The sequence below is a fragment of the Diprion similis genome, chromosome 8 (assembly GCF_021155765.1).
Source record: "Diprion similis isolate iyDipSimi1 chromosome 8, iyDipSimi1.1, whole genome shotgun sequence".
Taxonomy (NCBI): Eukaryota; Metazoa; Arthropoda; class Insecta; order Hymenoptera; family Diprionidae; genus Diprion; species Diprion similis.
Genome location: NC_060112.1, coordinates 1,942,693 through 1,969,551, shown reverse-complemented (window position 1 = coordinate 1,969,551; position 26,859 = coordinate 1,942,693). Strand labels below are relative to the sequence as shown.

General features: G+C 35.1%; 3 protein-coding genes across 3 annotated transcripts; 1 reads left to right on the top strand and 2 right to left on the bottom strand.

The window, feature by feature from the left end:
* Window positions 1–1,557: 1,557 nt before the first annotated feature.
* On the bottom strand, window positions 1,558–11,152 carry LOC124408506 (acyl-CoA-binding domain-containing protein 4). The gene is made up of 6 exons (XM_046885470.1): window positions 10,865–11,152; window positions 7,709–7,902; window positions 5,681–5,843; window positions 5,249–5,397; window positions 3,164–3,547; window positions 1,558–2,696 (listed from the first exon to the last, which is right to left on the bottom strand). Exons 1-6 carry the CDS (start codon window positions 10,923–10,925, stop codon window positions 2,553–2,555), a joined length of 1,095 nt encoding a protein of 364 aa, XP_046741426.1. The 5' UTR covers window positions 10,926–11,152; the 3' UTR covers window positions 1,558–2,552.
* A 7,230-nt stretch (window positions 11,153–18,382) lies between these two features.
* LOC124409368 lies at window positions 18,383–22,528 on the top strand. Its single transcript, XM_046886946.1, has 4 exons — window positions 18,383–18,576; window positions 19,643–19,909; window positions 21,210–21,363; window positions 22,162–22,528. Exons 1-4 carry the CDS (start codon window positions 18,408–18,410, stop codon window positions 22,193–22,195), a joined length of 624 nt encoding a protein of 207 aa, XP_046742902.1. The 5' UTR covers window positions 18,383–18,407; the 3' UTR covers window positions 22,196–22,528.
* A 215-nt stretch (window positions 22,529–22,743) lies between these two features.
* LOC124409369 (60S ribosome subunit biogenesis protein NIP7 homolog) lies at window positions 22,744–24,063 on the bottom strand. Its single transcript, XM_046886947.1, has 4 exons — window positions 23,892–24,063; window positions 23,548–23,773; window positions 23,323–23,463; window positions 22,744–23,246 (listed from the first exon to the last, which is right to left on the bottom strand). The coding sequence occupies exons 1-4, from the start codon at window positions 23,945–23,947 to the stop codon at window positions 23,127–23,129; spliced, it is 543 nt and encodes a 180-aa protein (XP_046742903.1). The 5' UTR covers window positions 23,948–24,063; the 3' UTR covers window positions 22,744–23,126.
* Window positions 24,064–26,859: the final 2,796 nt, after the last annotated feature.

The window sequence follows — 26,859 nt, the reverse complement described above, 5'->3', positions numbered from 1 at the left end:
AAACGACAGTAAAATCATTTACAAACGAAAAAAACGATCAAGAAAAACAATTTTCATGAATATACGCATAAATCAAAGTCTAACTTATACACAAATTTAGCAAGTAATAACCGAAAATATTATCTAGAAAGTTATTTTCATATATTACAATGAATTGGAATTGATTTTTTTTGAAATATTTCTTATCGCAAGAAATTTGTTTGCTTAGTATATTAAATAAAATTCATAATAATTCGTTGTGTGTAGTTTCTCTTCGTATATTATAAGCATAATATTAATATTTTTTCTAGAAAACCATGGCGGTGGCAAAACCAAATACGGACGAAAACCCTCCGAGTTTATATTGACTTGATATTTACTCCACTTTGTGTTTACAATACATTTGAAAAAGCTGATTGCCCCCCGGATCCAGGGCGTCCAGACGGCGTCATCGGCGGCGCCGAGCGTCGTCGCGCTAACTATCGTCCGAATCACCGTCGGCAGACCCACGCCTTTATTAAACGGTCGGCGCCCCTCCGTTTCCGCCCCCCTCAAAGTATCATAAAATTAAACCCGACTTACTTAGCGCAGTAGTTGACCAATAATGATAATAACAATGACAACATTATTATTGTTGTTATTATTAATATTACCACAATGAACATGACAACGACATACTTGTTAATGAAAATTATCAAACTTTGACAGGTTTTTTTTAATGCTAAGTCGAAATTAGTTGAATTTTTTTTACAACCCCCTTCCCCGTTATGATGACAATTATAATACTAATAATAACTTATAAACGATGTATTATAAAGAGTATTATAAACGATCTTGAAGAACATTGAAAAAGTAATGTACTTCACAATTTGCACGATTTTTCGATGATTACTGATACAGTTAAACAGTTTATTTCTCACGTTTATTGTTATCGCGTAGAAGACACGAAGAACCGCAAAGTATATCTCGTTTGTTGAACGATTTAATTTCTATTTTCTATCGATTCCACTGCGTAGTGAAAATATAAATAATATATTGCATCGTCACGTACCTGCGAAGTTTTGAGTTAACGATCAAAGTCGGATTTCATTTTATTATATCACACAGTTTTAATCACGTAATCACGTTTCTTGTTTTTGTCCATTCTTTTTCTCTTTTTTTATTTCTCTATGTGATAGACCGTCGTTACAACGACGTTATAAAAATGCAATGACAATTATCACGCTTACAGATTGACGAAAAACAAGTTTAGTGTAATCCGAGTAAGTCAAGCTTGAATTTTCACACGCTACATTTGGCAGGTACATCTTGGCTCGAGAATAAGTTGAAAGAATTAGAGAATTGTTCTCGGTTAAAATGTCCAATATGATGTACATATGTATCGTATATATAAATAGGACGAAAACATGAAATTTATCCTCCAAAATCCAACTATACATATGTATAACATTTATTTCGTTTTTCGTACTTGTTTCTTCATCGTTTCTCGTTTCTGTTCAACGTTAGTACGTATGTACAAGAGTGGTGATGATGATTATGATGATACAATATAATAATAATTATTATAATGATGATAACAACAACAATAATAATAATAATAACGTAGTAGAGTAAAATTTGGCGTGTATGTATATAATGTGTAACATATATAATTCATTTATCAACAAATCGAAAATTATGGAACATTTAAGCAACGATCTCTGATTACTCTAATATTACATGTATAATATTATTTACATTGCCAATAAAATTCGAGATACTTATATACAATTTAATATTCGGTTCACGAATCTGGTGGCTAAATGGAAAAAATTTATTCGAACTGAAGTATAGTCGAAAGTACGAGGAATAAAAGAATGAAAGATTACTAAACTATGATCAAATACCCAAAAGATGAGTAACTGAATAATCTTCACAAAAAAAGGAATGTTAATCTGTATTGTTCTAACTACGATGCGTGTCAGAAAAACTAATGCAAAAGAATCGCCGCACCTGTGCGAAAAAAATTTGGGTAAATTGATAAGAAAAAATATGAACACTGATGAGGAGGTTGGAATTATATACGAAAGTTAACAAGAGTGAGTTACCAATTGAGAGATGATTTGGCAACAGCGAATAAGAACGAGAAAAAAAAGCGACGCGTTCAAAGTGAAAGAGGAAACGAAATATTTTCGCGAATGTGAGAAAATAAAAAGGGTATTGAAATACCCTGTTTTAGAAAATTTTCAACAATCTATACGATATTACTGTAATTATTTTCAAAAATATTGTACAATATTTATAATGTGTATTTACTTATACGATGACGACTAAATCTACCTATCCTCAAATTGTCCCCAAAATATAATTAAACGCCCGGTTATTCAAAGTGTCTCTCTTCCTGATATCACCGATAATCAAAAATCTACGTATCTTATACATATTGAATATTATAAATGAAAACTTCAGTTCCCGTATAGTTCAAAGCTGGAATAAAAAACGTATCAAATATACTCATTAAAATAACAACAATGTGTAGCGTAAAAGAGGGAAAAAGAGCGAGAGCATTTTTAGTTTCATTACGACAGTTATCACTACACATTTCGCTGGCGATTCCGTTGAGCAATTGTGATTGCGGCGTGAACCAAAAACGGCCACAGTATCATCAGTGCGAATAATCGCGGTGAACACTCTGGCAATGGCCACCATTTCGGATATCTTCGCTCAGCCGCTCGACTCTGCAATAAATAATTCCACAGTTAATTTTCATGAAGAGTTACAATCGAGCGAGTAAAAGTCTTCGTTTGTAGAAATGTTAAATGAAAGTTTCGAAACAAAGATTCAAAAAGCGTTGCTGAACTCAACAATGTAAATCTGAATAAAATAATATTCCATGAACACAGTAAACATTCAAAAATTAAAAGTTTTAATCTCGGCATTGTCGAAACTTGAGTTGCTTTCTATTAATCGACAAAAGCAAATCAATTTGAATTTGAGTCAACTTGCACTTTCCGAAATTTTGTTAGGATAAGATCATGTTCAATTTCTGTTTCAACGCTTTTTTAACCAGCCTGTGTTGGTGACGCCATCCTTCGCTCCACCCGATTCGTTCTTTCTTCTCTCTCGACTTATGATTAGCAAATTGTGACAGTCTGTTGCTGAAGCACCAAGCAAGTGACCTAAGACATGGGGTTGCGATACTCACAAGCTGAGGAGAGAGCGTGTTAAGCGCGTGTCCTTCCAGGCTTCGAACGCGAGCTGTTATTCTGTCCAAATCTCTTTGTAAATTTTGGACAGTGGCTGTAATTTGAGCAAAGAATTCTGCATTTTTTTTATCGTCCTTTCTCTCCCTCGATCTTCCCCTCTCAGGTTTAACCTCTTCGTTGGATTGCGGATGATCGTTGGGTGGCGAGCAATCCCTCTTCAACTGTTCCGTAGAATTTTCCCTGACAACGGATGGCTGACCGTTGGTAATTTTACTACTGTTTTTAGAATTGCTAATTGCCGTCGTCGATGAATGTTTCTGATGATGACTGCTCGAATACTTGGCGGCCGTGCTATCTTTGTTCGACGTTCTTTCCGGTGCCGACTGAAACACGTTACGCAGACAATCTGTTGCCAGGTGAAATTAACAGCCGGATTCAAGTTATATTATACGACAAAACTGAAAGAAGACTGTTAAGGGAACATAAAAATGAGAAGTATTTTCAAAAAAATATCTTTCGTATCTCACCTGTGAAACATTTTTCATAATTACACTTAACTGCATCCGGATGGAGATATTTTTTTTTCTTTACGTTCATGCCATCGCATTTGACATTGAGTGGCTATTTGTTCTATCGATAATAAAAAAAAAAGAGAATGAAAAAAGGAAAAGAAAAAAAAAAAACTAAACACTTTACAGGCAAAAATAACAGAAAGTATAGATCCGCAACCAGTGGTAGAATTAAGTTCGTTATGGTTTTTAAATGTGCTGCGTGGTAAATACTTGACTAAGGAAATCTAGTTAATTGGGTGAAATCATAAACAGGTAATGGAGTGCACACAGAAAGTTTTGCACCATTACCATTTAGCAATCATCACCATTGAAAGTTAGACGAATTGTTATTACTACTATGATTATTGAAATTATAATATCATAAATTTGGATTAATAATTACGGAGAGAAAGGAGTAGCTTGTAAATACAGCTGGGGCGATGCTCCCTTCAGACTACCCCCAACTTCCATACAAATAACAAATTATTGACACTATTATTAGTATTATTATCACCATTATTATAATTATTATTCACCACCACCTAAAGCAAAAGAACAAAGCTGACTACCAGAGGAAAAATGAAACTGAGAAAACAAATCCTACGTCATGCCAACGACCCATGCAAACATTGATAATCGAATCTAGGTATTAGTTAATTAGTTAAACTAGGTATTAATTGTAGAATTTTGTCCAGTGTTTTATCACAGATTTCATTGAGTGGAATTTTAATACACATAAAGGTCGGTTCATTTCAACCGAATCTTTTTCTGATGAACTGACATTGATATCAGACACATTTTGCGTTTCGCGAAAAGCAATTTTTCTGAGTTTAAATTCATGAGAAGAAAACAGAAACTAACAACCGTTGTACGAGACAATATTAAAGGGAGTGAAAAATTCCCAACGAAAATGAAACGCTTCAGCACAAATTCTGGCTCAAAATGAACCAATTGTGTGCCTAAGGAAGTAGAACCAACTGTACTATTACATTGCAAGTAACGCGGGTTTGAGTAAACTGGCAGCCTAACAATTAGGGTAAAAAAAAAAAGAAACTACTGTGCATCATCGGAACACTGTAAACCAATACATTATTATTTGATAGGAAGTGAGTTAAAAAAGTTTTTTCATAGTATTTGTACACATTTGAAATACCTGGACAAATAATCTGTAAAATAGTTTCCTATTCATTTAATTTTTTTCTGGTACATTAGACACGAAAAAAAATCAGGACATGAACACAATGAAGAAAAGATTAGGCAACCGGTACTATAGATCAGTATAACAGATCAATTTACAGATGCGCGTGAATCAATATTGAAAGTGAAAGCAGTTTCAAATTTGTTACAAGAAAACAGACCTAAATTAAAGGCGAAAGAAACGTAGGTAGACACAGGAATAGAAAAAATTGTAGCAACTGTGACAAAATAAAAGTAGCCGACGGGTCGCTGGGACTCTGCGACAGATTCCGACAAAAGTAAAGAAATAAAAAAAAGAAAAAGAAAAAACAAGAGGTAGTCGAGGGGAGCACTCACTTCAACAGTATCTATAAACACTTCTTCTTCTCCATCTGTGTCCGGCGGTAACGGACTGGCACTGTGACTGCTAGCCGGGCTGGTTTCCAGACTACTCGTTATGTGTCGGGAGGTGCCCCGCGGTCGATGAGGCGAAGTTTCTCTGGATCCTGAAAAGCATTATTGAGAGAGAAATAAACACAAAACAAGCAGTCACGGGATAATAACATCTCCTTCTTACTATTTACTTACCAGCTAGAAACGTTAAACCTGCTACTTTGGTAGCATTTTATTAATTTTTATCTTTAGAATCAATACTGAACTACTAGAATATGATCTGATCAATAAGACAGTTGACAAAAAAACAAAATAAAGGGAGCAAATAAACTTTTGCTCTCTGCATTCAATCTGCTGATTCCAGCCTCTTGATTAAACCCAAGAATCATCACCAACCGATTGGAGATCCAGAAAGCGGTGAACCGGGCTGAGACCTCATCCTTTCGAGAACCGGTCCGACGAGCATTTCCAAATCTTCGGCAGGCACACTGTCGTAGAAAGAGTCCAGACTTCCAAGAAAATTAGCGACGTTGTCGGTGTATGACATTGTCTCTACAATCTGTATCGAGGGGAGAAGAAAAAGAAACAGAGACATTTAAAAGTACGATTGTCAGAAGTCATACAATCAATGGGTCTAGCTGGATAAGATAGTCAAACCGACCTATAAGTCACCTGGAAAATTGATTATATCATTATTTTCAGGATAAAAAAAAAACGATTTCTAAGGTTTCAGACCCCTCAGCCCTTATGGGGCCTTATGAGGCCCAATTTCGTGATTTTAAATTTTCTGACGATATCTCTGTGAATTTTCACGCTAGAAAGTTTTTTCTTTTTTTGAAATAGGGATTTTCTAAGCCCTAAAAATTGATTTTATTGAAAAAAGTTTTGGCGCTAAATTCAAATTCTTATAGCGTTTGGAAAACTTTAAAACTAGATATTTTAAAAACCAGGACCTCCCCATCGCCATAAGAAAATATCTTATGTATTTTTACCTTAAAAATATGTATGAATTTTTTCAGATGTTTAATAGAAACACATTTTACAGTTTTTAGACCATATTCAAGCATCTAAGTCTTTCCTGGTAACTTCATTGATACTCTGCATGCCATTTCTGACTTTATGCTATATCTACTTCTAAGACACTAAAACTCGTTTCCCTACATGCGCTTCACCATCGAGTAGTGTGAAGCCAATAAATATCGCATTATCGATTATTCATAAGCAAATCTTGGTGGCTTTATACAGAACTACAAATTCTCTAAAGTGATTGTCACATTTTTTTTACATTGAGTTTATCATAGACCACTTTTTAAGGTTTATTCGTTTGTCGGAAACGAATTTCTATTTGAAATCACATATACTTCAAAGTACAAAATACAAGTGAGATCTAGGCACATAGAAAAATATATGAACCGATCCATGATCATAGATTATTGAATTCAAATATACTTTTCTGCATTCGTAAAATTTTAATGAATTATGAGTGCTTTCAAAATTAGAAAAAATGGTCCTATTTATCCTTATATTTGTTGCCTTAATATATTCTTCCATTAAACGTAAAATGAAGTATCTACCATAACATTTACTATAATTCTTAGCCATAGTGGATAAGTTTCTAATTAACATTTCAAGGTAAGAATGTGTGATTTCAAATGAAAATCGTTTCTGACACATAAATAACGGTAAAAAGTGGTTTATGATATACTAGATGTAAACAGAAAGTGATAATCACTCTAGAGAATTTGCATTTATGTATAAAGCCACCAAGATTCACTTATGATCAATTGATGATGCAATTATTATTGGTTTCACGCTACTCATTGTGAAGAGTACACGCAGAAACAAGTTTGAAATTTTAGCGCTAGGTAGTAGGTATAGAATAAAGACAGAAATGGCATTGAGAATATCAAGTAAGTTACCAGGAAAGATCTAGATGCGTGAATTTGGTCGAAAAAACGAAAAATGTGGTTTTCATTTTGTTGGAGTTCGTTCCACCAATTTTAAAAACCTGAAAAAATTCATACATATTTTTATAAAGATAAATATATTTTTTTTATGGTGATGAGTAGGTCCTTGTGTTCAACTTGTCGAGTTTTGAAATTTTCAAAACGCTATTTAAATATTTGAATTTCGAGCCAAAACTTTCTTCAATAAAACCAATTTATAGGGCTTAAAAAACCATACAATTTGAAAAAAAAAAAAAAAAAATTCTAGCATGAAAATTGACAGAGACATCGTCAGAAAACTGAAAATCACGAAATTAGGCTTCATAAGGCCCGTTAAGGTTTCATGGATCTCAAACCCTAGGAATCGGCGTTTTTTTAAGCCGATCATAATTGTATAATCAATTTTCCAGGTGACTTATAGGCCAATTTGACTATCTTATTCGACTAGACCCTTTAGTTTTCAAGTAAATTTATCTACCTTCTTGAGCTCGTCGACATAGTTATTCATGGCCTCTATTCGCCCCATATTTCCCAGCCGCATCCAAGCATCCCATTTGGCCTTCCTAACGACTTCCCAAAAGCCCGGTTTGGGTTGCTGACAAGGTCCTTCCGTCGCCTGCTTGTAGTATGCATAGAAGCGCAGCATAAGCTCATTGCTCGGTTGATAAGCACCTGTTATTGAATAGATTTTTTTATTTTAAGACATAGTCGAGTGTTTACGACAGAAAATCATTATCATCTTTCAAAGGCCATGATAATATTTAACATGCCAATGTTTCTTTGCTTACGAATATGTAATTACAGTCCTTGTGAGAATATTATCCAAGGAAATTTGCACAATAAACGTATGACTAAAACTACTTCAAAAGCAAATGATCCAAAGTAATCAAATGTATAGAAACGTAAGAATCGGTGAATTTGTCATCTTGGGAACAAAATAATAGGGAATGAAAACAATTGTCAGCGACAGTCGTCGAGTGGTTATAAATAAGTGTGAAAGTGAGAAAGCGAGACATACAGTTTCACAACCACCACGATCTGATGTGATGCATTACAAAACTGACTTATAGTCGATCAACTTTCTAGTATAATCGCAGTTAAATACAGGACAGAATTTATCATTGGATTAACTTTTGTTGTAGCCAAAGATGTCGGACGAGGGAAAACAAAGCAGAAACCAAAAGAAAAAAGAAACGAACAACATCAAAAGCACTATTTTTAAAATGCTGGGTCATTGGATTCAACAAAACCGCTGGCATAAAATTCCAGGTATTGATAATGTCGATATTTCTTTGATCGGCATTGTCGTGTCGTATACAATGACATTGAAAAAGAAACAAATTACCAGTTTATCAACAACTCTAACATTATTATACCTGGCATGTCACTTTACAATACGTAATATTCTGCTTCAATCCCTTATTCCGATTACTCATTATTCCATAGAGAATATATTAAGCATGAATAACGAGTGTACAATATTACTATTCATGGATTCAGGCATTGATAGGTGCAAACAGAAAAAGAGCGGATATATGCATATTTATATATCCAAACTCAAACAGCTTTAGGCAAAATAATGTGTAAGTTTCCTGGTCATAATTTGACCCCAGTTACCCCATGGCTAAATTACCCTAAGCTTTTATTATTTTCAGTCAGACACTTTGTGCTCCGTGGAGCGTTTGGTTTGCTGCCTTGACTTAATTCCATGCCTTTCACTTACGCAACCAACACAAACAGCTGCTCTCAATACTGAATTGAAATCTGTTCAATTACTAGAAATAAATGCTCATCTATCGTCAAAATGATATACCAGTTTTTATGTTTTTAATGTCTATTCAAATGCGATAAAGAATATAAATTTACTATAGAGTTATATTAATTTTGTCAATGCTTTAAGAAATGAATATGTACATGCGATTGCTTCTCGGCTTGTCGGAGTTGATAAACATAAGTTATAAAAATAAGAAGAAACGATAAAGAAATGGAAGATTGAGAGAAAACAAAAAAACACAACTTGCCTGATACATACGGACATTTATTGCAAGACAAGGAGAAGAAGAAGGAAATAAATAAATGCTGCTAGAACTTTCAAGGAGCTCATAAAAGTTCGTTTATTATGGGTCAGTGTCACTTTCCCCATTCGTACCTTCCCAGGCTGCCGATATCAACTCGAAACTGTGTGTGTACGTGAGTATAAGCTGCTCCTCTACGCTTGCATATACCTCTCTAGTGCTTTTTAAAGGAAAGGTGAAAAGTGAAAGGTGGAGCGAAGCGGCGGGTGTGAAAACTATGTATAGCTGCTTACGTTGGAAAGAACTCCTACATTCTATTATTGACAGTTACAAAGTAGCTCAAGATATGCAAAGTCTGTCCCATTTGAAAGGCCAAAAGAAAGAAAAAGAAAGATGAAAAGAGTGCCTGAAGAGATTTGGAAGAATTTTTAGCGATCACTGAACACCGAATAACGAGAAAAAAAACCGTTACACAAGAGGTGAACGGATAGCTTATGCCTTCCATTGCAGCCGTTCGTACAGAATGTGGAATGGAAAATTACTCAAGGTCATAGGTATAGGAGTCACAGGCCCGATAAAAGATCAATTAAATTTTGCAGTTCAAGGCAATTAAACACCAATAAAAGATGTTGCTCGTTTTTTTTTTGAATAATTTGAAGGGATCATAATTTATTAGCATGTTTATTACAGTAAGATAAAAAAACATGTTACTTTTAATAATCTGACATCGACACTTGCAATATTCCGACAAACATTAGTATTTGTGAATATTTTCTGTATGTTCCTTTATAAGCCAAGTCGGCGAATGAATTGAATAAACCAATTCACAGTAGGCAATGAATATTCAAGCTAATGACCTGAGGTAAGCAGAGGAGAATTTCTACCTCGTGTCAGATTCAATTCTACACAACGTGAACGATGAGTTTGAAAAAAAAGAAGGGTGCTCGTTCACCAGCAGAACCTGAATTCCTCGATTAATGAAACCAGTATAAATTCAACTCGATTGGACACGGTTCCTTGAGCTTAGCACTCCGATAATCCGGTATCGTGTTTGTATCAGTAATTGGAAAACAAATAAATATGCGAACGTAGCGATGGGATCCTTAATCCATTAATTCGGTAGAATCTAAAATTCAATTATTACATCTTTTTTGCCCTCGTAAAAAAGCGATTGTCGTGTGTGTGTGCGTGCAGTCAGGAATGGCGTAACAAATAAGAAGAAACGAACTTCGGACCCAGTATTTTTCGAGAACTTTGCACCAGTGGTTGATTATATTATATCCATTCCTTTTCACCGGTCATCTTTCTTTGCTAACTTTCTCACTCCGTCCGTCCAACTGTCATCAAGTAATCGACAAAAACACAGGGTAATGCGAACGCGTCGAGTTAAGTGGTATGCAAAAACGGAAGAAGAGCGGGACGGGTGCAATTAGCGTAGAAAAGAGAAGAGCTCGACTCTTGGAGCGTGACGCACGAGCGCAGCGTAGCAGTAGAAACAACACAATCATCGAGGACAAGCGGAGCGACAAACAAGAGGGAAATGAAAACAAAGGGAATGATCGTTTTTAGGTTAGACCTTTGACTATCGGCTGGAGCCAATTCCATTCGGGAAGACTTACCATTTTTCGGTAAATTCCTGATAACGTTTACGGCGGCGTGAAACTTCTCCTCGGTTGTCATGTCGGCGATGCAAGTCACACAGCCTGTCAGCCTCGAGTCCAAGGAACCGACGAATCGATACAACCGCACAACCTCGTCGCGTCCCGTAATTACGCCTCGTCGATGTCCAACGACACCAGCTTCGCGTCTTTGTTGTTACGCACCCGCCACTTCCATACGTGTAATCGAGCCAGTCTTCACCACACACCAGGAATCAACTGCGACAAACTGTCTTAGCTTCCCTATCCCACATCCCACTCTGTCCTGCAGGCAGAACTACACGAAGTCAGAAACTAAACGACAAGCGTATCTCTGCGGGTTCGAGCGCGGGAGTTTTGATAGACTTAACTTATTTCACTTATTCTATGGCGTGCGCAACTCTCGCCAATATGGCCGACCGACGCGCATGCGCAACGTGACGCATCGCGATTCAATTATTCATCGCGTTGCCTACTCGTCCTAAAATTTTCATTTGTCTTTCCTTTTTTTCGACGAAATGTAATCGTACACACGCGGTTTGAATATACTGATACTTTTCGAGTCTGAATAATTGCAAAGTAGAAACGATCAAACTTCAGTACGTATACTATCGAGTATAAATTCGTATCTTCGATCAGTAGGCTCTGAAGTGAGCCGACAAAGTTTCGGCGCGTAAAAACAACTGGCTTTGAAAAAATGTTTAACGGCTCAGAACAGAATAATTTTTATGTACTGCGGAAGTAATTTATGAATGTTTGACGATCAGGTCACCGGGATGAAGGGAGGGGAGTGAAGATCGACATTTCATTTAATCCGGTTCATGTAATTACACAAATGTATGTGTAGAAATTATAAATGCCTCAGCTGTAGTGCAAAGATTAGGATGATGTAACTCGTCGAGCTATACGTGCAAATAGTCTCTTACTTTACTACACATTGTATGTAGACTGCGGATTGATAAATTATTCTCACGTAGCCTGGACGATGCAAAACATGCTTCCGTGCATTGTACGTCAACACGAAACAAAGAATCGTTTGTGCGTCCCTTTCTTCCTTATGATCAAGTCTTCGTAACGAGCGAGACGATGCGAGACGCATCCAAGCATTTATAAATTTGTCGCATATCATACGCGTGTACGTGAACGAGTTCATCGTTTCCTCTTCGAGACATCTTTTGATTAACTGAATGAATCGTTATCCTCCTCGAAACACAATCGTTTATAGGTTTTTCTGTCTTGTTCTACGTCTCCTAAGTTATCAGTATTCGTAAACACAGGCGTGGAGGGGGAAGTATCCGTTTCGTTCGCCAGAATGCCTCTGCAACCAAGTAACCAAGCTACGTGTAACTGAATTTTTAATTCACCTCCAACTTGTCGGCGTCGATTAAGCGTTGCAGAGCCTGAACTATACATCTCTGATACATACACGTACACAGTTGTTCAATTTCATCTAGTTGCTACCTGCCGCTTCGCTCTACATTCTCGACAATACAATTCTAATGAGAAGAAACGTTTTCTACAAGACAATTCCAACGAGAAGAAAAGCAAAAAGTAATAAAAAATAATTATATATGAATATATAATATTTATAGCAGGCTGATTCCAAAAACGCGATTAATTTTTTTTTTCTGAAAGCTCGCACTGAAATGTCTCTAGGGTACCGAAAAAAGACGCCTGTGAAAACTGGAGCTCTTAATTTTAATATTTAGAGGCCGTGCATCGAGAATTTCGATTTGCCATTTAAATAACATGGAATTTTTTTTTTTTTTTTATATAATTCTCTAGCTCAAAAACTAATAAACAGATTTTTATGCGCAATATATATTTTTGTAGGAAATTGAACGCTGTACGAAAAATGTCTCTTATCACTTTTCGATAACCCAACGAGTTCAAAAGTTATTCGAACTCAAAGTTAAATTTATATCATAACTGCATTTTTTACTTCAATTTTAGGTAAATTCATTAGAGTTATCATCAAATATAAAAAAAAGTCATTTAAAAAATCAAAATTACTATGTTTAATAATCCTTTTGAATTAATTGTACCGAAACACCTACTATTTCTGGAAAGAATTGATTAAAATTCTTTTTAATGTATTCATTAGTAATTAAAAAATTTTTAATTCATTTTCTACTAACGATAATGGACTTGTCGGTAATGATAGTTCAAAATTCTCCACTTAATATCTTTTGTTGGAAAAATTTGTGAAAAATTAAGTGAAAAATTTTAAACTTTCATTGCTGACAAGTCCATTATCCTTAGTAGAAAATGAATTGAAAATTTATTAAATACTGATGAATACATTAAAAAGGATTTTAATCAATTCTTTCTTTCGAGAAATAGTAGGTGTTTCAGTAGAATTGATTCAAAAGGCTTATAAAACATAGTAATTTTGATTTTTCAAATGACCTTGTTTTTTTATATTTGATGATAACTTTAATGAATTTACATAAAATTGAAGTAAAAATGCAATTATGATATAAATTTAACTTTGAGTTCGAATAACTTTTAAACTCGTCGGTTTATCGAAAAATGATAAGAGAAATTTTTCGTAGAGCATTCAATTTCCTATAGAAATATATATCGCGCATGAAAATCTATTTATTAGTTTGTGAGCTAGACAATTATAAAAAAAAAAAATTCCCCATATTATTTAAATGGGAAATAGAAATTTTCGAAGAGCTCCGATTTCCACAGGCGTCTTTTTTCGGTAACCTTAAGATATTTCAGTGGGAGCTTTCAGAAAATTTTTTTTTTTTTTTTTTTAATCAACTTAATGTATAGTATACACACCATAACATAAGAGAAGTGAGAACAATTTTGGAAACGCGATTTACCATTCGCTGAAAAGAATTAAACGATGTTAAAGTATAATAAGAAGCTCAGATATGCCGATAAATAACTTTTTTTCGCTTTTTCTCTATGCATAGCTTAAATAAAAAGAAGTAAAGAAATAAGGCGCTGTGGACAGAGACGAAGGTGAACCAGTGTGACGAATTTCTGTACTACCTTTACAATCTACATATGTACCCATGTAACATCTACTTTTTCACACTTTTCGTGTGATTAGATTGTATATGTCAGGTATTCTAATAAACACATAAACGATAATTTACCATTCGCATAAGTTGTATAATGTAATTATAATTATTTTACATGCTGAAAATTAATATCTAATAAACCCGAGTAAGTCGACCGTTATACAAGTTTCCTGGTTTCTTTCGAAATCGTTTTGAGACGTGTGAAATAAATGAAGTAAATCTACTATCCAAATTTATATGGCCGCTCACTTTAATAATCCCTGAACGCCGCTTATTACGTCAATACCTGTCCTGTTATTTTATTCCGCCTCTTTTTGTTTCACTTTATTATTTGTTTTATATTTTCTTGATGCATTAATATCCAACACAAAATCATGACGGGATCGATGGCAAACAATTTTATAGACTGTATCAAAAAATCAACTGTTTTTTGTTTTCAAAATCCAAATCAAAAATATTGTTCAAAATTACGAAAAATAGATGTTGTCCAAGTTTCAACTCTTAATATTCATATTTAGAGGTGCCTTATCGTGATTATCTATTTTCCATATAAATAACATGAAAAACATTTGTTTTAAACGTTAGAATTTTACAACTCATCAACGCATTAGTGTACTGATAAGACTAGAACGTACATTTGTAGAGAATTGAATGCTCTACAAAAAAGTTCTTCTATCATTTTATGATCAATCCACTCTTTCAGAAGTTATTTAAGGCTCTTAAATATCTTTTGACCTTGAACAACTTTTGAACGAGTCGATTAATCATTATAGGATTATAAGAAAGAGAATAAAAAAAAATTGAACACACATCGCTTGGATCCTTCACACTTGCAAGAAAAAAAAACAGAAATTCCATTTTAAAATCTTATAAGGATGAGAACGTCAGAAAACCAAATAAACTTGCAAGTAATGATATGTGGATTAGACCACCTGGCGATACCACGTGAAAAAATGCGCCTGAAACTCAACCCCTGTGGTGGTGTGAAAAAGAGTTTTTCCAATAACAATAATTCAAATCTGATTTCAAAGAGACATTCAGTTGTCGAATGATTCGCGAAAAAATATTATCTTTGTCGTTGGCGTATACGATCGTAAATATTGACTGTAGGAAAAAAAGTAAGGACCAAACCTGTCGAAAATTTAATTCCCTACAAATTTGCTATGTTCATTTATGCCCTAAAGTTAGAAATAAACAAGATGATGCAATAGTTTTACTACACCGCTTTTTTCAGATTCAATTCCAAGAATATCGATCTTAGAAAAAAAATGTGAAGACCAAAGTTGTACAAAATTGAATTCTCTACAAGTTCGGTCTTTACAATTTTTTGTTAAAATTTAACACGGCCGAGTTATTCAAGAAAAACCATTTTTCACACAATTCGAATATTTGGTCGCCATTTTGAATTTAGACCCCGCAACGGTTAAAACAAGAAAGAGCAACAACGAAATTAATGTCATTTCAGGTGGATTATTTCGACATAGTGACTGGGCTAAACTGATTAGGACCCACACGATTCAAGGCTGATTGGTGGAAAAGACCGATTCACATCTGTTTCGTACTTTCGATATCGTAATTGTGTTTATGATCAGAAAAAAAAAATTGGCCTGAACTGCGGACTTACACTGGTACTGAAGAAATCGATTTTCGCTATTTATTTTCTTTAAAAATTTTCTCTAAAACTTTAAAAATGACTTTTCCATTTTCCTTTTAAATTAATAAATCAAATTTGGGAAAGGTTTTTCTCCCCTTGAAAAATCATGCACCGTTTCGCCGTGCCAACCTTCATTTCACTATACTCACGATCAATTTTTCACTTTAAGGATCTTGGATTAAGAAATGAAAACATCAATAAAAATATAAATCAAAGTTTTTCAAGTATATTATAATTAAGCAACTTCGTTCAAAATAGTTTCTTTCCTCTCCGGTTTGATTTTATTTTGTTATTTTATTTTTACCCCTGATGATAAGAGAATCGCGTCTAATAATTTATCGGATACAAGACATGAACATGTGTGCACATGCATTACATATCCCTTGTGATCGCCATTGTATCCGTTTTGCGCAAGGATGACCGTTCGTGGGTGGTGAATCGGCGTCCTATAAAAGCCCAGGAGGACACGAACCCGTCGCAGTCGGCCCTCGCTTAACTATGTGTTCGGTGGCGGCGTTTGTTTATTTAATCATCTACTTTTCAAAAATTAATTTACTTGAAAACAAAGTTTTTTCTCACGATCAAAAACGAAGGAGAAGAAAAAAAACTGATTTCACACAATCTCATAAATCATAAAACAATTAGCATTATCACGTTCTACAGAAGTATTGTTACGTGAAATTATAATTTGAAAGACTTTTTAATATTTTTTTTTTTTTTATACAAAAAAAAATATATACATATATTTTTTTGAAGGCGATTTTCATGCGATGATCAGATATTGGTATAAAATTGCTGAAGAAATATCAGGATCAGGTTTCAAAGAACCGTTCTAAATTCAAGATTGAATAGAATAATATATAATAATGATAATAATAATAATAATGATAATGATAATAATAACAACAACGCTAACCATAAAAATGTAGATATTTTTTTAAGTGAAACCGGTTCTGTTATTGTATAAACGACGCTCAGTGAAGCACCCGTGGTAATTATTTAATAAGTAGAGAATCGAAATGCGTGAAAGAGCTGCGAAGCAAGAGAAAAAAAAATTCAAAAGTTTAACTTTCGAAGGAAAAAAATGATTATAAGGTTACATTCGTGGAACCGTGAGGCGGAATTCCGTGCGGTTATACTTGCGAAATATATTGAGAAGCCTCTTAATTGAATATGCTTGTACCTGTATATAGATGAAAAAAAATTTGTGAATATACGTTTGTTCGGAACGTATATTTTTTGCACCGAAAAAACAGCTAGAGTGAAAAATTCGTCCGGACAAAAATTTTTGAAATCGAAAAGTGAAAAACCGTGCATCTTACCGGTTGCACGAATAGAATTAATCGATCAACGAAAAGTGCTATTTTTTATTCGGAATATCTTGTCCAAGACTGTTTGAACAATAATAATCGCAAGACGATGATAATCCAGTATTAATATCAAACTTTAATTAAATTAAACTCAGTTAAGATCTGATAAATTAAGATTACTACACCATCTTCTTTGGTTTCGTTTTTTACATTCATTTTCCACCGTTATATCGAGTATTTTTAACCATTCGTAGATTTTTCGAGAAGAACCTGTCTCGCTGGAATCACCTTCGTCGGGCATAAGCAATATCGTTGGTTATCTTAAACGACACCCTAAGGAAACCATGAAAAACTTATTCCGTCATCTGAAGGGCTGCTCTTCGAGAAATCGAAGAATACCGAAACCCTCCGAAAGGGGGAATTGGAGTTTTTCCAGAACGCCGAGGAAGTTACTGGCAGACAAAGGAAAAGGAAAGAGAGCTAGGATAAATAACGAAAGATTAAAAACCGGCAAACACTAAAGAACTGGTCGATTTTTGATTGATTCGATACTATACGAACGTATTGGCCCATTTAATTTTTTCGAGGAATACAGACTGTCCAATCAGAACTCGCGAATTCGAGAACATCATGGAAAAAAGAGTTATTGTACAATTTTAGAACGACTTTCAAGGAGTTGACTTTTCAAAATATCAACTATATATATATATATATATGTATATTATATATACATATTTTTATATATTATATTTATATGTACACACACATTAGGGAGGTCCGAAAAAATTACTATGTTTTTCGTTAGTCACCGTGAAAATATCGTTCAAGATGACGCCAAAAAGTTTCGTAATGTTAAAAAAGTTATTTAAAATAAATTAAAAATATAAATTTTATTCAACGGTTTATGTTGAAAATTCATTTCCTGTTAAGTAATCGAAAATTTCAGGAAAATTTCGATGTTTCAGTAAAGATGATAACATGAACTTTAAGAAATATTATAGTTTTTTCATTTTTGAAACATTAATTCATAGTGGAAATGAAAAAAATCGTAAAATTTTGACATAACTAATTTTTGAACCAATAGATTTGCAAAAAAATCGCAAGAGACCTGTTTTTGTAGATCGTTCAATTTCGTACAAAAGTATGTATTGCTCTTTACGATACGCCGATCCGCTGTTGGGTAATAAAATTCCAAGATGAAAAAAAAAAATACTTTCCCGTGTTATTAAAAAAATGGTACATCGCAAACAGGCACCTCTTAATATTAATATAAAGAGCTCAAGCTTTTGCAAAATTTTTTTTCGTCTTCTTGAACGATATTTTCATGGTGATTGACGAAAAAAAACAAATAGTAATTTCAGCTTAAATTTCAGACAATCCTAAGGGTACAAGTAATGATTTTTTTTGAACATGCATCGTTAAACTAACATTACTAACTTCAACCTCACGATATTAGTAACTCGAACAATTCTCAATCTCTCTACGTTGTAGATTAAGAAGGGGAAAGAAAATCTGCAAGGATGTTCCTAATCACGAGCAGACGGTCGATGAGGTCCGGATTTTCCGGATGCAGCGGAGTCGAGATGACGGCCTGGATATGGATAGGATGCACCGTTGCAACCCTCGTGACGTCGCAGCAGAATTTCTACACGAACGGGAGATACGGAAAACGGCAGGACCCTGAACAAGGTGATGCGCCTTCAGAATTTCGAAACGCGGCCAAAGACGCGACGTCCTTATGGCCATTGGCTTTCGTTTCCGAACGTCGGTTCTGCAAGGTCCAAATTTATAGTCAGAGACTTAATTAACGGGCGCTGCATCCTGCCCTCCATTTGCAGGCGTCAGCTTTCCTGTCACCTCTAACTATCTCGTCCTCCTCCCTGTATTCCGTAGAAATTTGAAAAGCTCTTCACTTCCCAAAAGTTTTACCGAATTCTTCCAATCATCGGATTTGCTGTATCGGTTGGTTTCAAGCTGACCGATTTTTTTCCGGTTCAACTTTTGAGTCCGATTAAAAAAGCTTTGTCTTTTAGTTGCGGAAAATGATGAAATGAGGGTTCGAAAGGTGTGACTGAAACGAATCAATTTCAATTTAGATCACATCAATTGACATTAAAAACGATTTGAAAGCCACTATTTCAAGTTTTACATTCTAGATCTCTGGTAACGTTTAAGGGTGCATATAAGTATAAACATAAAAGGGTGCATAGATGGAACAAAAACCTTCTTTTTTTTTAAAAAACTTTTTTGTCCAGTGATCTTGATTCTATTTTCAAAACGAATAATGTCTGGTGTTTTTGATCCGATTCTGATGTTCCGTAGGTCTATTTATAACTGATCAAATCCCGAAAAATTGCCCGAACAAAATTCACGAAATCTTGCAATATGGTGGAGTTATTATGCGGAAAAGAATATCTGTCGCACCGTATTTACACACATGTATTCTTATACTAATTGTCAGTAAGCCCATAAAAATTACGATCGCATCAAAAAGACGAGAATTTCACAATTTCGAACGTTCTGATCATAGATCATCTCCTCAAATTATCGACACCTTAGTTTGCATTATTCGAATCTGGTTTTGCAGATTCATTTCTGTTATTTAACAGGGACGTTATTGTTTAACTCCAGTTCACCATCACTAGGCAAACGACATCACTGGATATTTTTTAAACGGTGTTTTCACCTTTGCTAACTATTGATTGGGACCTACGGCCCACTGATCCTCAAACTAACCTAATTTTGGCCGTTTCAGCGTCCTCCTTCTGGTCAGGGAGTAGATATGGTCGAAGCGGCGTTTCCGGTGCCGGGAAAGAGAAGACCGAGGGAGCGGGTAAAGACATGGAAGTCTCGCCTCGGACGGACAGGTTCTTCCTGGGAAGCCGTTACGGGAAAAGGACCTTCTCCAATGGCGAGCAGGTCGACTCGCTAAAGCACTTCAAAACAACCCTGGACTTTCTGATATCCGTCGACCGGCAGACAACCGAGAAGGACCAGCTGAAGGTCCTTAGTCAGGAGTTAAGTAAGTAGGATTTGGCTCTGAGAATCCTGGCGATTAACTTTTCGATCAAATGCCCATTGGGGTGTCCGTTATTTCCCAAGTTGGTTTTTCTTTGCTGCCGCCCCCTAAAGTTTTAGTTTTTGCTATAAAAAAAATATCATGCCAAAAAAGGTCTTAATTTTCACTTTAAACCGTGCCACAATCATGTTACATTTCCCATTTAAATAACATGGGATTTTTGTACTTTTTGGAATCCATTTTTTTATCTTCGGAATAAACATCAGTACAGCAATGATCGATACATATTCTTATAGGAAATTGAACGCTCTACAAAAAAGGTCTCTTATAATTTTTCGATAAATCTACTCATTTAAAAGTTATTCGACGTTAAAGTAGCGTTTATGGTGGTTTTCATAGTTTTTCAAGTTTTGCCATAATTTTCGTTTACAGAATCATTGAATTTATAAAGTAATGTTCTAGAAATTATCTAAAAAAACCTTGACAGTTTAAATATAGTAAACAATACCTTGTAATTAATATTGAAAGAAGATTTATTATTATTATTTTTTTTTTTCGTTTAATTTTTTTACAAAGGTTTTGCTAAGTAAGCTAAGATAGCTCAGCAAAAAGTTTAATGAATAAGAAATATAAATAAATTGAAAATTTACTTTTCCGCTTTCTACCAAAGGTTGCTTAGCAAAAAAGTTGTTAAAAAATTTTTTTTTAAAAGTAATATATCTTGTTTTAATATTAATTGCAAGATATTGTTTACGATATTTACGCTGCCAAGCTTTTTTCAGATATTTTCTAGAACATTACTTCATAAATTCAATGATTATGTAAACGAAAATTATGGCAAAACTTGAAAAACGATGAAAACCACCATGAACGCTACATTAACCTCGAATAACTTTTAAATGAGTAGATTTATCGAAAAATTATAATAGACCTTTTTTGTAGAGCGTTCAATTTCCTGTAAGAATATATATCGATCATTGCTGTACTGCTGTTTATTTCGAAGATAAAAAATGAATTCCAAAAAGTACAAAAATCCCATGTTATTTAAATGGGAAATGTAACATGATTGTAGCACGGTTTAAAGTGAAAATTAAGAGCTTTTTTGGCATAGCATTTTTTTCAGGGTAAAAACTAAAACTTTTGGGAGCAGCAGCAAAACAAAAACCAATTTGGTAAATAACGGACACCCTAAATTCCCCATAAAGTTCCCGTATAGCTCTGTCCGAATATTGTGCTGGAGCAATTTAATTTTTTCCCCCTTATTCCGAAATTCGCAATGTTCAAAAACGACTCGAATTTACAGAAGACAATGAAAACGTCGTAGCGTCCGGATCCGGGGAAAATTTGTCCTTGTCTATGGCAAATTTATACAGCCCTCGAGCAGTCAGAAACGAGGAGACGATTGGATTCGATTGCCTCTACACAGGGATCGGAAATCTCTACCGCTGTTTTCACAGGTCTGATTATTTCCATTTTCTTTTTTCCTCTGTGTCCAAAAATAGCCGTCGTGACCGTCGTCTGTCCGAATGGGAATTATTATCGTCACCCTAAGTTACGGGATTTGCTACTTTTCTCGTCGCCTCAATTATAACAATGAAGATACATTTGAGAGACGGAAAAACGGGAGACAAAAAATCATATATATATGACGGTCATAATTCCGCGTTTGAGATATTAACCCGAGTTCTCGTGTCGACAGCTGTTTATTGGAAACGCAATTACTTGCGATATTTTAATTCAATCAGCACCTCGCTATTTTTGTATGTATCACATATGTAACGTAATCGCAATCATTTCGCGAATTTTCTTCGTTTTTTTTCTTTTTTTTTTCTTTTTTGCCACTAATATTTTTGCGTCGAATTCAATTACCAATATTCTTTCCTCGTTTTTTATTTCTTTCTGCAACACGCCTTCGACACAATCGCCGCAGACCGAGACGAGATAAAAAGCCACGCTTGCGACAGAGATAAAAATGTGGAACACGTGGTGAACAATTAAAAATCATCGAAGCGTTTCTCGAACGTGAATATTATGAATAAACGACATATGTTCTCGGCATGTTTTAACCACCGAGCGCAACGTGTCGTTGTAATCCTTAATGATAATCACCGATCCGTTTCTTTTTTGACGTATGCGTAATATACACATGCATATGCATGGGAATATTTGGAAAGTGCACGTTCTGAGCTCAATTACAGATTCGAATTATTGTTACTGACTAGAAGCAACTATTGGAGTTTGTTTGTTTTTTCTAGGAGAAGCAATGCGCCCCAAGGATCATCGAATTGATCAAGAAACCCAGAGCAGAAAATTTCGCGGTCGTTAAACATGATTTCCTTTCTTTTTTTGTTGTTTTAATATAAATTTTAAAACCTACCGATTGACGGGATTTACGAAAGAAGCAATAGCAAACTATTTCAAACAGAAGTGGCTGAAACACTGCCACATTTTATAGACATACGCTTTTCAGTTGACATTGATTAAACGATAATTGGACCAAATTTTTTGAAAGTTTTAATGTTAAACAGAAACAGTCATCTCTGCTTTTGGATGACTTTACGTCTTATAATTTGAACAAATTCATCGGAATCATCGGATCCCGGTCTTTCGTCGATCCCGTGAGTCACTAAATCTTATGTAATATTATTAAAAAGCTACATGAAGAAGTAATTTTCTATGAAATTAATTCATTTTTCCATTGACTAATCGTAAGTAATGTCTGTTTGCTTTTAATCTTAATATACGCGAGTTTTATCTTTCGAATCATATGTGGTCTTGAGCTGATAGGCTGGTTGTTCGAGAACACGAAAAAAGCGCGAGAACGCCTCTCTTGTTTCTTTCTTTTGTCACAGACACAGATTCTCTACGTTATATTATTAAAACAAGAAAAAATACTGAACTACAACTGTATTTTACCCGTTACTTTCATCACAATTTACTGTTCCCGTTATTTCATTTTTTTTTTTTTCATTAGCACAGCATCGACGTAACTCGAGCAAAATCGTAATGATATTTGAGCACTTGGCGTTAAATATCAAAGCATTCTGGTTTCAGCTCTCTTACTGTCTTCCAAATTTACGTTATACGATAGTAAACCTGTTTTATTACGAAATCGCGACTTGTTTATTTCCTAAATTATTTTACAGCTTTTCTTTTGGGGCTCCTTACACCCCGGCATCATCTTTTTGTAGACACCCGTATCATTCTAATTCGTTTCTTCTTATATCAAGGTATCCTCGGATCGTATATATTCACCGATATCTGCCTGGTGGAAGCAAATTGTCGACATCGGGTCGGCGTGTTTACAGTCAGCAGTGCTTTTTGCTGCAACACCGAATCCCTGAAAATATTAAAGATTGTAGTTGAATCTGCATTGGATCCTTCTTAGACAATGACCTTTTTTTAAACGTGCTTACCAATGGCAAGTCATTCATCGAATAAACAACAACGCCCTGATACTGCGCAGTGTTTTCAGTTATCCTGCCCAAACCAGATTTGGCGACGTGGTGTCCGTAGAGAAACTGTTGCTCGGCAGTCGGTTTTAGCCAAATTTTGTACTGGAATTAAAAAGGGATAGCAGATGAGTGCCGAGTTGCGTTTTAACGATAGCAACAACAGTTGGCTAAGTGTTATTTGCATACTTGCGCATATGGGGCGAGGTAGTGTAGAGCGGTGATGTGCATCTTGAATTTACCCGACTTAGTAAACCTTCCAAAGCATGTTCCGAAGCTGATTAAATTCTCTGGTGCCACAGTGCTGGCAAGAGACAATATCTTTTCGGAAACGTAGTATACCTTCTCCTTCTGTTCTCGAAAGCAGTACGTGCCATCTGGTCGATCTATCAGAAGTTTCAGATTTCCACCGATACTGCAAAGCGATTAGAAAGTATTTATTAGCATGGTTAGATTTACTTTCAGGGCGAGGTAAGTAAATATTTAAATCGTAGCTGTTCTACCTAACCTCACAATCGAATTATTTCACTTACTATTTAGTCAGCTTTTCGAACACAAGCTTCGTTCTTTCCTCTGACAAGCGCTTCATCGTATATTCAATTTTACGTTTTATAAAATTTGTTTTCTATCGGACTTTCAAAGTAGTTATTGATATCGAACGAAAACTCAAAACAACGCACGTGTCGCGTGCCTCGCTCTGTTCGCTGTCACAGACACTTTACGGAGATTAGCAGCCTGCATTTAGGCAACTCCAACGAGATAGTACACGGTTCCTGGTAATGAACCATTCGCGCTTGGTCATAGGCAACTCTGACTACACGGTTCACAAGCGGCGGACGCCTAACTTTATGCAATCCGGACTACACTGTTCGCATCACTTTACGCCGTTGCTGTCGGTGTACACAACACTATTTCGTGGTATACAACCAACGTTACATCAAATTTTCATCATTTTGTTATCAACTAAACTGTTTTTTTCAAATTTCAAACCCCGACAAACGCTACAGTAGGTAAATATTAATCAAAAGTATATTTAACCGTTAATCCTTTCATCATAGAATGCATTTCACTAAATTTCACTGCATGCATTTATTTCATGCATTATATTCATATACTTCACTATCTGTAATTTGAATACTAATTGTTATCTTGTTGTCGTGTTCTTCTTCTCTTAATATTGGTTTTCAAGCCACTGGTCATGAAAAATAAATAAGCAGTGAGTCCGTAAGTACAAGTGAATTAACGATGTCTTTATTACTATCAGAGGCATTATATAGTATAATTTGAATCGTTTGGAGTTGTTTCACTACTTCGTCAAACGCACTTCCTCATAGCGTTGTTATTCTATATTTTATCGGCGAGTAAAGTATACGTACGATACGTACGATAGTATACGCATAGTATATCTGTCTCATCATCTGTGGTCCCCTTAATAGTTTCGAAACCAGAGGCTAACGGATCGTCTATACGTTGGACACACGCGATAAGATACGGAAATCAGACTGGAAAATGGTCTTCATGTAAGCACATTATCGAACAGTCACTTTGTCACACATTTCAACTTAAATAACGTTTTAATTAATTATCAATAATGCTTGCTTGGCATCGGCAAACTAATTTGGTTTTATATCAAATGCTTATGATCATAACTTCTGAACTTTCCAGTAGGTCAACAGACGCTGTAGAAGCTTCGATCAAAATACTAGGGTAATTATAGGATATAATCAATGTACAAATCACGAGAGTATACGACTAACCAACTCTATCGACCATCAAACGTCCCGGACATACAAGAAAGCAAGAAGATGGATAATTACACAGGGAAGAAATTACTATAAAACAATCACCAATAATTATTCACTACGCGGATGAAAAATCAAAACCAAAACCAAAACTACAAACATACACCACAGATGAACTACCAAACCGATGAATACGAAAACTATGCAACAATAAAGCAAAAACTAAAACTAAAACGAAGAACGTTTTGTTTGAAAATTTTTCTCAATATCAAAAAACTGTATCGTTTATCCAGTTTTTTCATAAGTAAAGAATTTATACAGAAGAAGATATCATATCTTATATAAGAAGATTTCACCGACGAAATTCCGAACATTGCAGATCTATGGGTAGTGTCATGGAATAAATATACAAACATGCTCATGCCACGTGTTTTCACATCCCAACACAATCTCTAAACAAGTTTATCTGCGGGGGAACTTGTATATAAATGAGATCGTGGGCTACTTAATAGTTCACGTAAGTCCGGAATTGTCACATCGCCCAGCAGCGGTTCTCTGAGCACTTGTACAACAGGATAGTTCTGACAAAATGCCGAACATAATGAACCATCTCAAATTAGATTATAACGATGCTTTGATACGGCCAAGAAGAAACGCTCTAAACAAGAAAAGGAAAATAAAGTTACCCAATTATAGCTTACGATTCGATAAGTGTGAGGTGAGAATAGTAGCATTAGAATTTAACTAAATATGCACATAATTAATAAGTAGATAAATTTGATTTCGTACGCAGAAAATTATCCCTAGTTTACTAAACTCGACAAGCCTGTTGCTCTAATTAGCGATTGACCTTTGATAAACCAGACAGTATAACGAGGAATGAAAATAACCTACGAAGATGGCCACCCAACGGCATGGTTTCTCAATTTTGGATAGAAGCGCTTGATGTATTTACGAGTAAATGAAACCAAGACTCAGATGTGTCATTCGCATCAATAGAAACGTTCCAGCGTTGGTTTCATTCAAATGCATCAAGCGCAACAAGAAACCACGACGTTGGGTACCCATTTTTGGGGAGCTTGGGGGCAATTTTTTCTATGCACAACAACATAATTATATGAACTAAATCAAAATCAGAAGGATCGACTGATCAGGGTTCCATATTAGTCAATACGGCCATCACAGACTCATAAGTACTTGGGTACCGAACCAATAATCACAGGCCTGTTCTGTTTTTCAGAGACAGTATCTACAATAAATTTCTGTTTTTAGCAATAGGCAAACGGGGTGAGATGGTCAGATTCGAAATGCAGGTGTGTTGCGTTGCCGAAAAGATTTGCAATAAAGTCCGCCTAATTTAATCTCATTCGAAGATACTTTACTGGTACAAATAATTATACAAACGTTCCAAGAAACCTCATACTATAGATGATTTTACTTTAAACGATATTTGTTGTAGCATTGATCCGTTGTACAATTTCTTCACCAGAAAATTATAAAAAAGCGATAAATTTAACGAAAAAAAAAGAAAATCCCCCCTTAAGGTGAGAATTGGCGGAGGGTCTGCTTGTACGACTCGCTCGCAAATCAGTATTGGCTATCCCCAATTGACCGTACTTGACGCGTCAAACTTCACGGTCAATTTTCTCGAAAACCAAGAGGTATTGTAGGAAATGCCGGTAGCCTGGTACTACGGTTAGGTCACTCTACAACATGCCTGAGAAAGATCGAAATCCCTTTGTCGAAATCCCGTTGTGAG